The sequence below is a fragment of the Rhinatrema bivittatum genome, chromosome 4, assembly GCF_901001135.1.
Source record: "Rhinatrema bivittatum chromosome 4, aRhiBiv1.1, whole genome shotgun sequence".
Classification (NCBI taxonomy): Eukaryota; Metazoa; Chordata; class Amphibia; order Gymnophiona; family Rhinatrematidae; genus Rhinatrema; species Rhinatrema bivittatum.
The window spans coordinates 455,041,082-455,056,062 of record NC_042618.1 but is presented as its reverse complement, the minus strand read 5'-3'; the positions used below and the strand labels follow the sequence as shown (position 1 = coordinate 455,056,062).

The 14,981-nt window shown below is 38.1% G+C and overlaps 1 protein-coding gene across 1 annotated transcript in view; it reads left to right on the top strand.

Annotated features, from left to right (window-relative positions):
• TMTC2 (transmembrane O-mannosyltransferase targeting cadherins 2) overlaps window positions 1-14,528 on the top strand; it is a 369,412-nt gene extending 354,884 nt beyond the window's left edge. Inside the window, exon 12 of the mRNA XM_029597087.1 lies at window positions 8,230-14,528. Within this exon, the coding sequence (XP_029452947.1) occupies window positions 8,230-8,409 (180 nt within the window). The 3' untranslated portion in view covers window positions 8,410-14,528. The remainder of the gene's footprint in view (window positions 1-8,229) is intronic.
• Window positions 14,529-14,981: the final 453 nt, after the last annotated feature.

The window sequence follows — 14,981 nt, the reverse complement described above, 5'->3', positions numbered from 1 at the left end:
GATGATGGATCAGTTAATGTTAGCTAGGGGTTGGGATATTATGTTGGGGATGGACAGGAGGGATTTAGTGGGAATCGTATCTGATGGATGTGATGAGGGTCTCATTTTCTTTAGTATTGCTTCTATTTCAGTGGAGGCAGTGGTCTCAAAGGTGTTTAGTTTAGCATTAGAGTTTTTTAGAAGGGCTTTGGTGAGTGAAGTGGTTATTGGAAAGCGTGTCGTGAATTTGGATATTTTATCATGGAAGTATTGTGCTAGGTCATTACATTTTGTTTTGGCGTCCTCGCCAGGTATGGGTGTAGGCGAGGTTTTAGTTAGATCTGAGACATATGCAAAAAGGGCTCTGGCGTTAAATTGTAGGTTATAGATTCTTTGCGCATAGAAGTCTTGTTTGGTTTTGAGTATGCTCTCATGGTAGATGTGCGGGGAGGATTTGTACTTTGCAAGTTGTGCAGGGGAAGCATCTTTTCACCATTTCTTTTCATGGATTCTTAGGTTGTGTTTCATCATTTTTAGTTCTGGCGTGTACCATGGGTTTTTTTTGTGTTGTGTGTTGTAATCTTCACATCCCCAGTGACATAAAAACAATCATGTCAGGGACAAAGAAAGGCAGAGCAAATGAAGTAAATTTAAATGTGTCCAAAATTGGGCAGATTGACACAGGAAAAAAATCCAAAAAGTAGTCCTGCACCAAAAAACTGAAGAGGGATTTCTTGGTTTGTTATACTGTTTGTTATACTGACTTTTTTGCCCAAAAAAAGCCCTCATTTCTGAAGGACAAAAAACTGGCACAAGACAAAAGATGCTCAAGCATAACCATTTCATTGCTCTGGATGTGATAAGAGTAGTGCCAGAGATTTTATGCAAAATCAGGAAACAGAAGAGTCTGACGGCAGCTTAATGATGTGGTAAATGATCTCTTCTAAATAAAGCAGCCCTCACTAGTTTTCTGGAAAACCACCCCACACTCATTAAAGAAACCATTGTGGGGTATTAATTGTGATACGAACCTTTACATTTGTCAAAACTATTCTACAAGAAAATCTAAATTCCACCCTGCACCTTGGAGTTCGGTATGCCACTTACCCTTGCTTCCATGCCCAGACCTTATACCTTGGAGTTTCCTTTGCCACTGTGCCTTGCTGTCGTACCCCAGACCTAATACCTTGCCAGTCTGGGGGAGCTGCTTTGCACCTCTCATGGTGCTCTGGAACCCTGAATCCACTCTTTGTGCTGCTTGGCCCTTTTATCAGTGCCTTCCTTGGAGGTTTTACTGCCACCTTTCCTGTTTTGTTTCCCCTTTATACTGCCTTAAAATGCTAATGCCACTTTCAGTGCGAGTTTGCCACTTGAGATGCCATCAAGGGTTCATGGCTGTGTTGCTGGTGACCTCTTTTGGAGCTTTAGGGTGGTCTTCTCACTTTTTCAGCTTTTTTGCTCCACTTACAGTGACTTGGTGAAATCATGCCAATGCTGGTACCCCTTTGCCCCTTTACAGAGTCGTAGGCTATTCATGCCACTTTTGGTGCCACTTTCCACTCTCTTCAGTCTTTCTAGGTACCTTGGAGTTCTTTCCTCCTGTTGATTTCTTCCAACAAGTTTTAAGACTATTAAAAAAAAAATGTGTATTCTGGAGCCCAACATAGGCTGAAAATTACCTGTAATGCTTCCCCGATTGACTTTAATGGCAAACAAAATTTTCTCAAACTAAAATTTTTGGTTGGTTTGTTTGTTTTGAAACTAAAAATCAAATTAGGGTCGCCATGAAACGAACTTTAAAACAAAACAAATTTTAACAGCTGCACAAGCCTATTATTTGACAGAAAAATTGCCCATAGAGAAAGCAAGCATGACTCTCCTATGGGTAATTGTTCCATAGTCAATACTGAAAGCAGTAGTAACTGCTTAGTTTTGTTGTTGTCCTAGCAGCAAGCCACGTGGGTCAAAATTACACATGGGATTTGTCCGACTGCAGGTAGTTCATCTAACCCTATATCCATCATCAGTTGATTTGTTTGATACAGAATCTCAAATGTAACTTAATGCAGGTAGCACAAACTTAATCAGCTTGCATGTGTAGATGGAAATGCTATATAAGTGCTCTTGAAGTTGTAGACTTGATTTTAAGTTCTTCCACCATTGACACTGATTGATTGTCCTCTTTCAGTGTCTCAGGTACCCTCTTAAAGTGTATTTTAAAACCCCACACATGCCAAAACCAGGAGATATGCACACAAGTCAGGCCGACGCGTGCCGAGCAGATATTAAAAGCTGCCTGTGTACACGTCCGTCTCCCGCAATGTGCACAAATGAAAGGTTAAAAAAATTAAAAGGAGAGTGGGCATGGTCTGGGTGGGGCAAGGGCATCCCTAAATTTCACACTGAAATTAGCACGTAAATTCTTAAGTGCACGGTTGTGCACTAGGGTCCCCTGCTGCGTAACTTTACTTCTGCTATGGAGGACGTGCAAGTAATCAAAGATAAAATGACAGATCAGTGGGGTTTTAAGGGTTGAGGCTAACAGGGGAAAAGGGAGGCAATTAAACTAGTGGGGTTTGGAAGTCCTGTTCCTTACCAGAGCAAACTGAGAACGAACTGGGGAAACTGGAAATGGCGTCTGTGCATGTGCCTTTTAAAATCCCTCCACTTAACACGGTTGTGGTGGCATTTGCCCTCAGAGGCGCGTGACCACTTACAATTGCACACACACATGTGCGCGCGCTTAGCCTGTTTTATAACATGTTCGCATATACGTGCGTGTGTAATAAAATGGCCGTGTTTCTGGGCACCGAGCAACGAATACGTGCGTCACGTGTCGGTTTAAAACTTAACCGTCCCTGATTGTCAGCTCTGCAGGACAGAAGTAAAACTGATGTAATTTGTTGTATGGTGCTCGGGTTTTAGCTGCCATATAGACATGGAAATAAACATTTATGACTAGTGTTGCATCTAAGCAAGTTTGCACGGAAAGTGCAACGTGAGAAGGGAAAATCCAAGAGGGTCGAGAAAGCATGGATTTTTGGTGCAAGCCGGGTTAAAGCTAGCTCAGCAAAAAATGGGCATTTTTCATCCTTTATGCTATTAAGGATGCCAGGAAGAAAACGTTAAAGCCAATAGAAAGAGACTATTGATTGCATTGATTATAGCCATGGCCCCCATCTTCTGCAGCAGTGTTCAGGTAGATTGTTTTTTTTTTGGGGGGAGAGGGGGCGGCAGGTAAGGGAGGGGGTGTTCACAGCTTTAGAGAGCATTTTCCCATGGGATTTACTAATCTAAAGCGCACAGCCTTCTACTTAAAAATCACCCTCTCCTCAGCAGCAGTTCTATCAGGTGGCAAACTGAGGGTGCATGTTAACCGAAGTGAGTTCTGCAGCAGTGGCTAGGCTGAGTTGGGAAAGGGCTACAAAACAGAAAAAAAAAGTGAAGTGAATGAAGGATCATTTATATTGTCGTAAATGACAAAATTCTATGATAATGAATACAAAATTTATTATAAACAATCTTTAAAACCCTGCTTCCATATACAAAATTCCCTATTACAACCTAAATATCCAATATATATGTCTGTATACATATACATATGTCTGTATACATATACATATACATATACCATAAATCAGCACGTATGAAATGCATCAACAAAAAAGCCCCCAATTCTTATACGTAGTGGTGTAGATTTTAATAAGAGCGCGTGCACATGGACATGCCGATTTTACAACGTGCGCACATTGGTGCGCGCATGTTATAAAAATGTTTCTTGCGCGCACATGTATGGGTAGGTGGCCTCCTCCGCACCGGGGGGGGGGGGGGTGAGGGAGGGATTTTAAAAAGCAACATGTGGCAACGCAAGTAAGGCTTTCCCAGTTCCCTATACCCCTACCTAACCTTTCTACCTTTCCCCTCTCCTCCCCGACCCCTGACCCCTAACCCCTTCCTAGCTATAAGATTTATTTTATTTTTTTTAATTTACCTTGCTGCTCCTTCGCTTCCCCGGGATAGCGGCTAATGGTGCTGCCCCTTTCTGAAGGCCCGACACTTCAGTATGTATCAGGAGTTACACATGTGGCCGGGCCCTTTGGAAAATGCGTGCAACATGCACAGGGCCCGGCCACACGCGAAACCCTCAAATTTTACACACGCAGCCCTTTTAAAATCCGGGCTAGTTTGCAAAACTTTAAATAACAAACTTTGAAAAATACCTATAAATCAGCACATATGAAATACATCAACCAAAAACTATTCTTATTCCTGTTTTACATAACTTTAAATAACACAGTTTGAAACTGAAAAGGCCCTTATATTGCCAGACACCAGCTTCATCAGGGGATTTCAATAAATGTTAGTTTGCAATGAACAATTTTTATTGTAACATAACCAAATATTTCACATATGGTCATTTGAGGGAATAGTGAAACTCAATTTTCCATAATTTGCTGTATAGTCAGTGTAGCACTTAGCAATGTTGTGTGTTTAGGTATTCAAGCATGAATCCTCCATCTGTATAAAATAACAAAAACGAATGTCAAACTGAGATCTCAATAAATAATCTATCTGTGTTAATCAAAGAACAGCATACATCTTACCTCTGCTTGTCCTTCTTTAGTATTGTAAATAACCAGCATATATGTCTGCATACATGATTATATACTTACCATAAATAAGCATATTTGAAATACATCAACAAAAATCCAATTCTTATACATATTTTGCAAAACTTTAAATAACACACTTTGAAAAATACCCAAAGGGCCCTTGTTTCACTGGACACACCAGCTTCATCAGGGAATTTCAATAAATGCTATTTTGAATGAGCAATTTTTAATTGTAACCTAACCAAATATTTCACATATGAGTTTTTAAGAATATAGTGAAACTAAAATTTCCATAATTTGCTGCATAGTCAGTGTAGTAGTTAGCGATGTTATGCATTCAGGTATTCAAGCATGAATCCTCCACCTATATAAAATAACAAAAACGAACGTGGAGCTGAGATCTCACTAAACAAGCTAGCTATGTTAATCAAAGAACAGCATATATCTTTCTTGTGCATGTCCTGTGTTAGCATATATTTAGAAAGGTTAAACATCGTACAATTATTCACTCTTGATAGCAATTGTTGTGGTAACCCTTCGAGCGTGTGTTCTCCTGAAATGGATGGTTCCAAATGCATTTGCCTCCGCAATTTTGTGATCTTAAAAAAAAAATGTGGCATCTTGTTAGCAGTAACATTCATATTGACAAGGGGGTTCACCAGAGGCTGTGCAAATGATACATTGTTTGTACGAGTTTCACCCATTATATCATTTTCCTCCTCAGAGGATTCTTCCAAGGAGGAGGAAAATGATTTACTATTGATCTTATTTCTTCCCTTATTCATCTACGGGTTAATGTAACCCCTGATAATCAGACTAATCCCGCGTGAATTTTTTTCATTTTCATCCCCTTTGTATCAACTTTGAATGCATCTAATTGGTTCTGAAATTGTTCAAGTTGGGGTAGATTTTCAAAGGGTTAAGCGCGTAATATACACACGTAACCCTCTGAACCCCCCCCCCCCCCAAGCGCGCTGAGCCTATTTTGCATAGGCTCGGCGGCGCGCGCAAGCCCTGGAATGCGCATATGTTCTGGGGCTTTGAAAAAGGGGCGGTCTGGGGGCGGAGGCGGTGCATGCCGGCGCGGCAGCGCACGCATGTTATAAAATTGGGCGTACATTTGTGCGCGCCGGATAGCGCGCACAAATGTACCCTGCGCGCGCTCCTTTAAAAATCTGCCCCGTTGTCTATCAAAATCATCTTTAGCTGAACTCTCCTGCAATATTTTCAATTGATCACCTAATGTTTCATATTTAAATGGGATACCCTATACCCAAAGGATTGAATCGGGATGTTGAATGAGTAGTTCTTCTCTAATTGGCGACTGAAGATGGTTTTGGGTGTTGCGATTTGGATTGGTTGTTGAGGATTTCACATCATGAAGGGGCATGTAGATACCTACATATATAACCTAATGGGTAAGTGGCTGTACGCAGGCGCAGCATTTCTGTGTTGTGTAGGCACCATTTTTTGATCATCACATTATGAATTAATTTGTGAGTTGTCATGTTTGGAGATCCTTATATTTGAGTAAATAATATTATAGCATTTTAAATCATTTTGTTTGATCGGAATTAGTATGAGAGTAAATAATTCAAATGGTATAAAAAAAACAAAAACTTTTTTGTCCATAGATTGCTGTTGGACGGTGTTTTGGAAGATAGGATACATAATAAATACTGGATATTTAAGTTTTAATAGGGAATTTTGTATATGGAAGCAGGGTTTTAAAGATTATTTATAATTTTGTATTAATTATCATAGAATTTGATGGGTATTTTTCATTTATTTTGTTATAATACCTGTAGTTTACCTTCTTTTTATAGTATTATACTGTAGCCCAATATTGATTTTTATTGAATATTCCAGCTATAAAAGAGAACAAATTAGTAAGGACACGTTAGTGAGCCTTGGCTATTATTGGCCCAATCCTCTAGAATTCTCTACCTAAAGATTTGTGATGTATTGGTCATTTTCACAAGCAGCTTAAAGCTTTATTTATTTACTGAAGTCTTTGGTAACATTTGATGTATTAACTGATTTTATTGAGCTGATAAATATTTGAAATGTATTTTATTTATTTTTTATTTCTCTGGTTTGTTTTATACTAATGAATTTGATTTGTTATTTGATATAATTCCTTGTGTAAACCGCATAGAACAATGTATTTGGATCATGCAGTATAAAACATTTTTAAAAATAAATATTGCCCATTTCTTAATGACCTGGAAGCTCAAAGGAGCGAGAGAATTTCCTGAGTTTCCTTCCCCTTTCTCCCTACCCAAATAAAATACCAAAACCTGTCAATGTTTGTCTTCATTCAATTTAAACTTGTTTATCGTTTTCCTAAAGATAATTATTTTAAAGTTGTTTGGATGTTTCAAAAAATAAATCCAGAATAGATAGGTGTAAGTTTGTGTGTGTTAACACAGATGTGTGTGTATAAAAGATACAGCCAAACTTGTGTACCATTTTTATATCTTATTTAAATATTCTAAACTGACTAGACTTTCCGCAATCAGCTAATTAATTTGTTTCATACTTTAAATTTTATTTTCTTTCTAAATCAGTTCACTGGCACAAACATCAAGGTCCTTCAACTTTGATCCTTAAGAGCTGCAAATAACTGAATTGTAGGGATATCTTCCGTAAATATGCAAGATTTGCATTCACATAGTCCAAGAAGAAGGCTATTTACTTATTTTATTACTTAAATCAATTTATATTCCATTGATCTGAAAATCTCTGTGGATTACAATTCACATAACATAATTTTGCAAGTACGATCAAGAAACAAGACATACAGTGTAAAATGAAATAACACAGAAAAACAATAAAAACAAAACACAAAGGCCCGGATTTTAAAAGGCCTACGCACACCAGGCCTATTTTAGAAAGGCCCGGCCACGCGCATGTCCCGGGGCCTTCCAAAAAGGGGTGGGGAGGGATGGGGCGGTCCAGGGGTCAGAGGGTCATTTGCCACTGTGCCGGGGGATTGCATGCCGGCAGGCTGCCGGCGCGTACAACCTGCGCCTACCCCGAGCAGAAGGTAAAATAAAGTTCGGGAGGGTTTAGGATAGGACTGGGGGGGATAGATTAGGGGAAGGGGTAGGAAGGTTAGATTAGGGGGTTGGGAAGTTCCTTCCCAGGCCACTCCGAAATCGGGGGAAGGCTGCGGGTGTCTGCACACGCAAGTTGCACAATTGTGCACCCCCTTGCACACACCGACCCACGATTTTATAATGAGCGCTCATGTTATAAAACCGCGCATCCATGTTCACGCCGGGTAGCGCACACATAGGTATTAATCTACCACAAAGGTTTGCAGACATGTTTACATCCCCTGAGGATCAGAGTTCAGGAGCCTTGTGCTACATGTATGGAATCTGTGTGGCTTGTTTCCTCATTAAGGATTTTTCTGCATGTAGACTGTAACATGTTTAAAACATGTTGAAAGCAGCAATCAGTAGCCTTTTTTTTTGTTTTGGTATTTTTGTCTGTTTGGCGAAACAGCTAAATTACTTCCATAAACTTGTTTGCAGACACGAGGGAGTAATTTATTTACGCAAAGTGTCTTTGTGATAAAATACAGAAAAAAAAAATGCTTACACCATATATTTCCTTTCTGTCATTTCAGTATCCTGCTGCCCTGATGAACCTTGGAGCCATTCTTCATCTCAATGGCAAACTTCTAGAAGCTGAAGCAAACTACCTCCGAGCCCTCCAGCTGAAACCAGACGATGTCATCACGCAGTCCAACCTGCGCAAACTTTGGAATATCATGGAAAAGCAAGGATTAAAGACTTCCAAGACGTGACACGAGAGCCTCTGGGGACATCTTGGACCGGCAGTTCAGTTAAAGGACAAAAAAGAAACAGAGCTAGCTGAAAGCTGAGTACTCAAGGCTCCAGTTGGATTTGCTGCAAGACTCTGTGGCCTTTGTTCCTGCTGCTAGCAGACGTTTCCTGTGGATGGGGGTAGGAGGGATGTTTGGCAAATAATTTTGATGCCTCCTCCTCCTCTTACCGGCACCATCCAAAATATGATGGGAAAATGCATCAGAGATTCTTGTCCAGGATTGGAGAACACTAGCAGCATCATTGTGTTTTGTTTTATTTTTGGGTTTTTTTTAAAGGAAGCACTTAAACATTCTTGCCACTCTGAGTAATCATCCTGCCCCCCGATAGGCTTCTTAGGCTATTTTTTTTTTTTTATAAATATTTTCTAGCAGGTGCTTGAAAAGGCATGCTCAAAGTGCTGTAAAGTGGCAGGATTAGCATATGCTAGGGGAATCCCTTAGAAGTAAAGCAATTAATACTAGCTGGGAGTATTTGTTGAGAATGTAAGTAATTTACAGATCATACCAAATCCAGTCTGTATAAGGTTGGCCCTAACGCTGCTGTATTTCTCTCTGTAAAATTGCTTGTTTCTCAGCTTTACAGACATGTACAGCTATTTCTTTCAACACGTCAGCTGCAGTGAAATTCTTTTCAGTAGTATGTTAATAAGGGAATATAATGTTCCACCCTAATGTTAGCCTTTTTTTTATTATGTTAATATTTTCTATAATTGACTTGAGACAATGGGGCAGGCTTTGCTTTACCCGATCGGTGTAAAAGGCATACACAGCATTTTAGTAATGTCAGCAATTTTCATATTTAGAACATGGAAAATTGAAATAAATTTTATCAGATTTGACTAATAAATCCATATACTTGTAACATCCCAATTGCAAAGGTACGGTTGGGTGCTGTAAATTTCATTCTTTCTGTTTTCAAAGTATAAGTAGCCAAGTTTTAAAACGAAGTCAGACAAGACAGAGAGGGAAGATGGCACAAGAAAAGTAATGTGGCAGCACGGATCAGTTCTATCTTAGCAGCGAAACACGCCAATCTGTGTATTGGCTTAAAATTGCATTTCTAATGCCTAATACACCTGCGCCTGTAATCCTAGGACAACAGTAGAGACGGATTGTGCCTTGTTGCATTATATTAACAGACATTAAGTAATAGTTGTGAGCTGGCGGGTTGGTAGGCTTGCTCAATAGAACCTTTGACCTTAGAAATAATTAGGCCTTCTCCAGTTATGTTTGTGTTAGTGTTGAACAGCCTATGGTCGGTTGGATTCCCTTAAACTAGCAGTGACTGCTCACTGTGAAAATTACAGTTTGATTTAAATTTGGAAGGAGAAACCACAGGGGGTTGCTTTCTATTTGGAGAGGGGGTGGGATTTCCCTAAAGTAGATGTGAAAGAATAGTAAACTGCAGCTTCTCTAATATTGAGGGATAACCAAGGAAAGTGGCATTTTTTTTGGGGGGGGGGAACGGGAGGACAGAGGATAGTTCTTTCTTTTCCATCCCTCATTTCCTCATCCCTGGTCACCTATTACATAACCACTCCAAATACAAGACAGCCTAGAGAACTGAAGGAAGTGGGAGACAGCAACTCTGGTGGCTGATTTCTGGGGTCCTATTTAATCTCAATGAAAGCATAAGTATGTCGGCTTCAGGCAAACAATCCTGACAAGTTATTCCCTTTCTAAGAACCCTGGTACTCCTAGTTGCTAAAATTTGAATATTTTGCAGCCAATGCTGCTTTAACATTTTAAGGGGGTAGAGATGGACTTGAGAAATATTAAAAATGTTTTCTGCTAAGCAGCAATTTGAATAAGGGAATATTTAGGTTTGTGCTAGTTTGACAAGCAATGGAAGGGATTGCTTTGCACCAACAAATGTTAGTTTGTACAAGATTATAAACAATGAAAAGAGTGTAACAAAGGATGCCAATTAGTCTACCAACAAATTTAAGTATTTTTGATAGTGGTGTTTAAACCATTGTCTGATAGAGTTTAACCAAATAGAAACTGTTTTCATTACAGTATATGCTAACAGCAGAGCTGTTAAAGGGATATTTTACAGTCCTATCTGTTTAGTAAAATTCCTTTATTCCCTGCAAAACATTTTAATTATAATTTTTTAAGCTGCATCATACTGTAGTTGAAGCATGTGTGTGAGGGGGGGGGGGGAAGGGTGCTAGATTTGTTAACATGCTTTCTTTGGTTGCAAAGTATTATCACTTGTAAGGAAATTCACTCTCGTGGCAGATGTCAAAGAATTGTGCTAAAACAATAACCTGAAACGATGGTACATGCTGCATTTACTGAAGCTTCTCGAAGATTTATCTAACTCAAGACATTTTTTGACAGTATTCTTAGTGCTGCATATATCTTAAAGAAAATGCAGTGATATTTATTTTTATTTACTCACTATTCTCTTTTTTTTTTTAATTGTAATAGTAAAGCGTTCTTTTAATATGCTAGTATTTTGCATCTTTATATCTTAATTGATTTTCAGGTGCGTATGTAGAATAAAGGGATACTTCCTTACTCACTTTATAATATAATATTGGATTTATATGAAGGTGCACTGAGAGTTACTACAAGTTTAAAGTCAGAATTTGTACAATATGGCCAACAGTCACCCCCCCCCCCCCCCCGAAAGGAAATGATCACACGGTATCCATCTTAGTTTAAAAGAAATGTGTTGATTAATCGCTGTGATGAATTGACTTCAGAATCCAAATATAAAATTGAACTCATTACAAAAATTTTAATTTCGTTTGTAAGTACAGTAAATCACGCTTCGGAGACCCAAGTTAAAATTATAATGGAGACACAGTGTCTCCCTTCGTCCCATTCCACTCTTGCTTGGTAACAAATTATAGAACTGAATATTTTGTAAAGTTATGAATGCATTCTCTGCATAACTGTGGCATCCCTGCAGCTTCATTTCAATTGATGTTGGACATTGGTGACTTTTTAGTCATTCTCCCACCCCTGCCTTTCTTGGTCTTGTTTTTCGATGTGTATTCCTTATTCTGCAAATTTCCTTCAATCAAACATCCTAGTCTGGCTCATTGCAGGCACAGTTTCCCAGTAGCGGTTTGAATAAAAAGAAGAATGGAAGTTTAACCAAAAATGTTCCCGGTGACCTTTCATTGCAGGGGCTGGCTTGGTAACTTCCTTTAATTCAATTCTTCCTTTAATTTCTTTTTTCAGTTATATATATCCATATATATATTTAGTTGCATTAAAATGTCTCTGCTCAGGGATTTATGGTGGATTATAGCAGACTGTGCTTTAAAGAAGAGCACAAGTTTACTAAATTAAAATTTATTTTTTTTAAAAACTGTTATTTGTATAAATTATCAACATTTGTAGGCTTTCCTTTTTCTAGAAATAATTGTTTTCTGTGCCAGATAAGAGAATTTCAATTTTGTTTTCAGTAATAAAGCATTGGTAACAAAATCACTGTGAAAACGGCAATGCTTTTTTTTCCCTTGTATCTTAAAAGAATTTGTTGGTTGGACTCAAAGTTTGATAACAAATATTTTGTAATGTTTGGTTTTATAGTAATCCATCTCTGTGCTGTAGTGTATACAGTAATTAAAGTACTGTTCTTTTTACTATAAAAGCAAATATTAAATCAGGAACTTTTTTTTTTTTTTTACTATAGACAGTGACACGTTTAGTATTCTATCCCATCAGTTGTCCAGTGCCAAACAATAGAGCAATTAAATTGGCAACAGTATTTATTTACAGGCTTACTAATTAGTTGTTAATCCAAATCAATTCTTCCTTCAGCAGTCTCTTGCAGGGAAGGATGATCGTCATCCATGATTGTTGTATCTGTGGGTCCAAAGATGGCTGAACAGCAACTGTCACAATTTGAGCCTCTGTTTCCGAGTGGGATAGGTGAACTTAGCCTTCCATTTGTGCCACTCCCATATTTCCACATCCTGCTGCCGGAATAGGTTTGCAAAATCTTCCTGCATCTCAAGCAGAACAAAGAGAAAGTGTGATATTCCCTTCCTTCCCATTTGTTTGTTAGATGAGGGCTGGAGGGAACGCTCAAAGATAAACCCTCTGGAACATTTTTCTGCCAGCAGTAGTTGCCTTGACTCCCCACTTGATGAACATATGTTACCTTCACGGTGTACCCGAGAACCACCAGCTCCATCAGACAGATAACTTGAAGAGTCAGCTTATTTGGAGACATTACCCCATGATGATTTGCACCTAAATCTCCTCCACTGTGCACACAGTGATATGAATGAGCCACAGGGCTTGCCAGTTACTGACTTTTTCATAGATGAGGCATAGTTTGCTCCACCTCCCCAATGTTCTGTTATAATTGGTGTTTTACTCAAGTATTTATTTTGAGTTGTTGCCAATATTTATCTTACAGTTCCAAAAATTCCAATCTCGTAAATTTATACCAAAATAAATTCAAAGAAGGTAGGGGAAGGGGGCAAGACAAACAAGCATTGGAGAAACTGTTTATACTTGTATAATGACAAAAATTTAAGTATTAGAAATAAAGGGGATAATTTTCCAAAGCATTAAAAAAGTGAAAGGGCTTTTTGAAAATTACCCCAGAAGTTGTACACGTAAAAGCGGAAGAGATTTCATGTCTACTTTTATGCATACTGCAAAGAAGCATTCCTGGAGGTGGAGTGGGAGCAGGGAAATAATTTACGCTTATAATTTTTTTATTTTTGAGAGTATGCATGTAAATGTCTATGTCCATGCTGACATTTACGCCTGCCCTCTAGCCACACAAAGGTTTGCGTGGTCCTGCTAATTTTCTGTGAACTCTAGCGCACAAGTCCACTCTGAAAATTCACTGAAGTCCGTTTATACTTTGAACACATGGACCCAGCCCTATGCGAGCTGATAATAAATTGGGTTCAAAGTGTATATTTTAACTGTAAAATAAATATTAAACTATTTTGTAAAAATAAAAACAAATCACGGAATATGCAATTAATATTTTAAACCTTTTAAAAATAATTTCCTGTGTTGAATTTTTACTATCTATGAAAGACCAATATTTATTTATGTATATAAAATGTATATACAGCAGATCAAAAAATTTTGTGGTTTACAATAAAACTCATAAAATCCATAGAATCAAATGTAGCTAGTTAAAAGCATTAAAAAAAAAATATAAACAAAACATATCCTACCTCGTAAGATAGTAATTACCTCCCTCCTCTTGTTCAAATATTCATATAATCACATATCAGCATCACTTCCCTACTCATATAATCAGTTGGACCTTCATGACCTCCAAATATACTCCAGACAGTTGTAACATAAATAAAAACTGCCTGTCTTGTTCCTGCAAAATTACTGCATAGTGTGTCTTCAGCTCATTCTCTTCCTTTTCAGTAACTCTCAGATAACAGGTAAAAACCTTGCACCAAATAAAAACAAAACTCAAAAATCAAGGTCAGCTTAAAAAACAAAAATCAAATTAGCAAATGCCTCATTTCCTAATTTAATCTTCATCAAAAGCTTGGAGAAAAGGAAGCTCTTGACCAATTTCCTAAATTTTAGGGAAGAGGTCTCCTCCTTTTACACCCAAGGTAGTACATTCCAAAGTTCTGGGCCCTGTACATAAAGAGGTCTTTTACGGGATTCATCCAATACTGCTAATATGATCTTTTATGCATAGTAAAGTTTGAGATAGGACAAAACCCTCTGTTTTCTCTCATATTGCTTTGCCTGATTTGTTGTGCTAAAAGTAATGGGGCAGATTTTAATTTTTGCGCGTAGGGTACATTTGTGCACGCTACCTGGCGCGCACAAATGTACACCCGATTTTATAGCATGCGCGCTTCCCAGGGTTCGGCGCGCGCAGGGGTAGGTTTTCGGGAGTTACGCGCATATCTTATGTGCGTAACCCTTTGAAAATCTACCCCAATGGTTTTAAAATGTGGAGTGCTATTAACCAGGGACTAGATTGAGGTCACCAAATGTATTTGTTTCTATAGCCAGAGTTCGGCTTGCTTATTTAATTTATTTAAAAGATTTATATGCTGCGGTTTAAAAAAAAAACATTCATAAAAAATACAAACCACATGAACATTCTTATAAATAAATGAATGAAATAACATTAAAAAAAAACCCTGCAATTTGAATTGCTGTCAGTCATCATGTTCTTAAACTAAATAAAAAGCCAGCTCAAATAAATGGGTTTTTAATTATTTTTTTGATGGTTTTCCCATGGGTCTGTTTACGCAACTTGTCAGGTAACGTATTCTACAATGTAGCATAGCAACATGTGTATCTGCCAGTCTAATCTGACAATGGTTAGGAATGTTTAGTAAATTTTGCCCCTCATTGGGTGATAGATTTTTAATAACTAGTTGATGCAAAGCAGAACACCATCACTTAAAGAATTGTTTGTTTTGTCTACTTTTTATGATTTTTTTTTTGTACCCCTCACCAAACATAGAAGGGGTGGGCAATAAATGCTTTTAAATAAATAAATTATGAATGACTAAGATCTTATAATAAATTCAGAATTCGACCAGCAACTAATG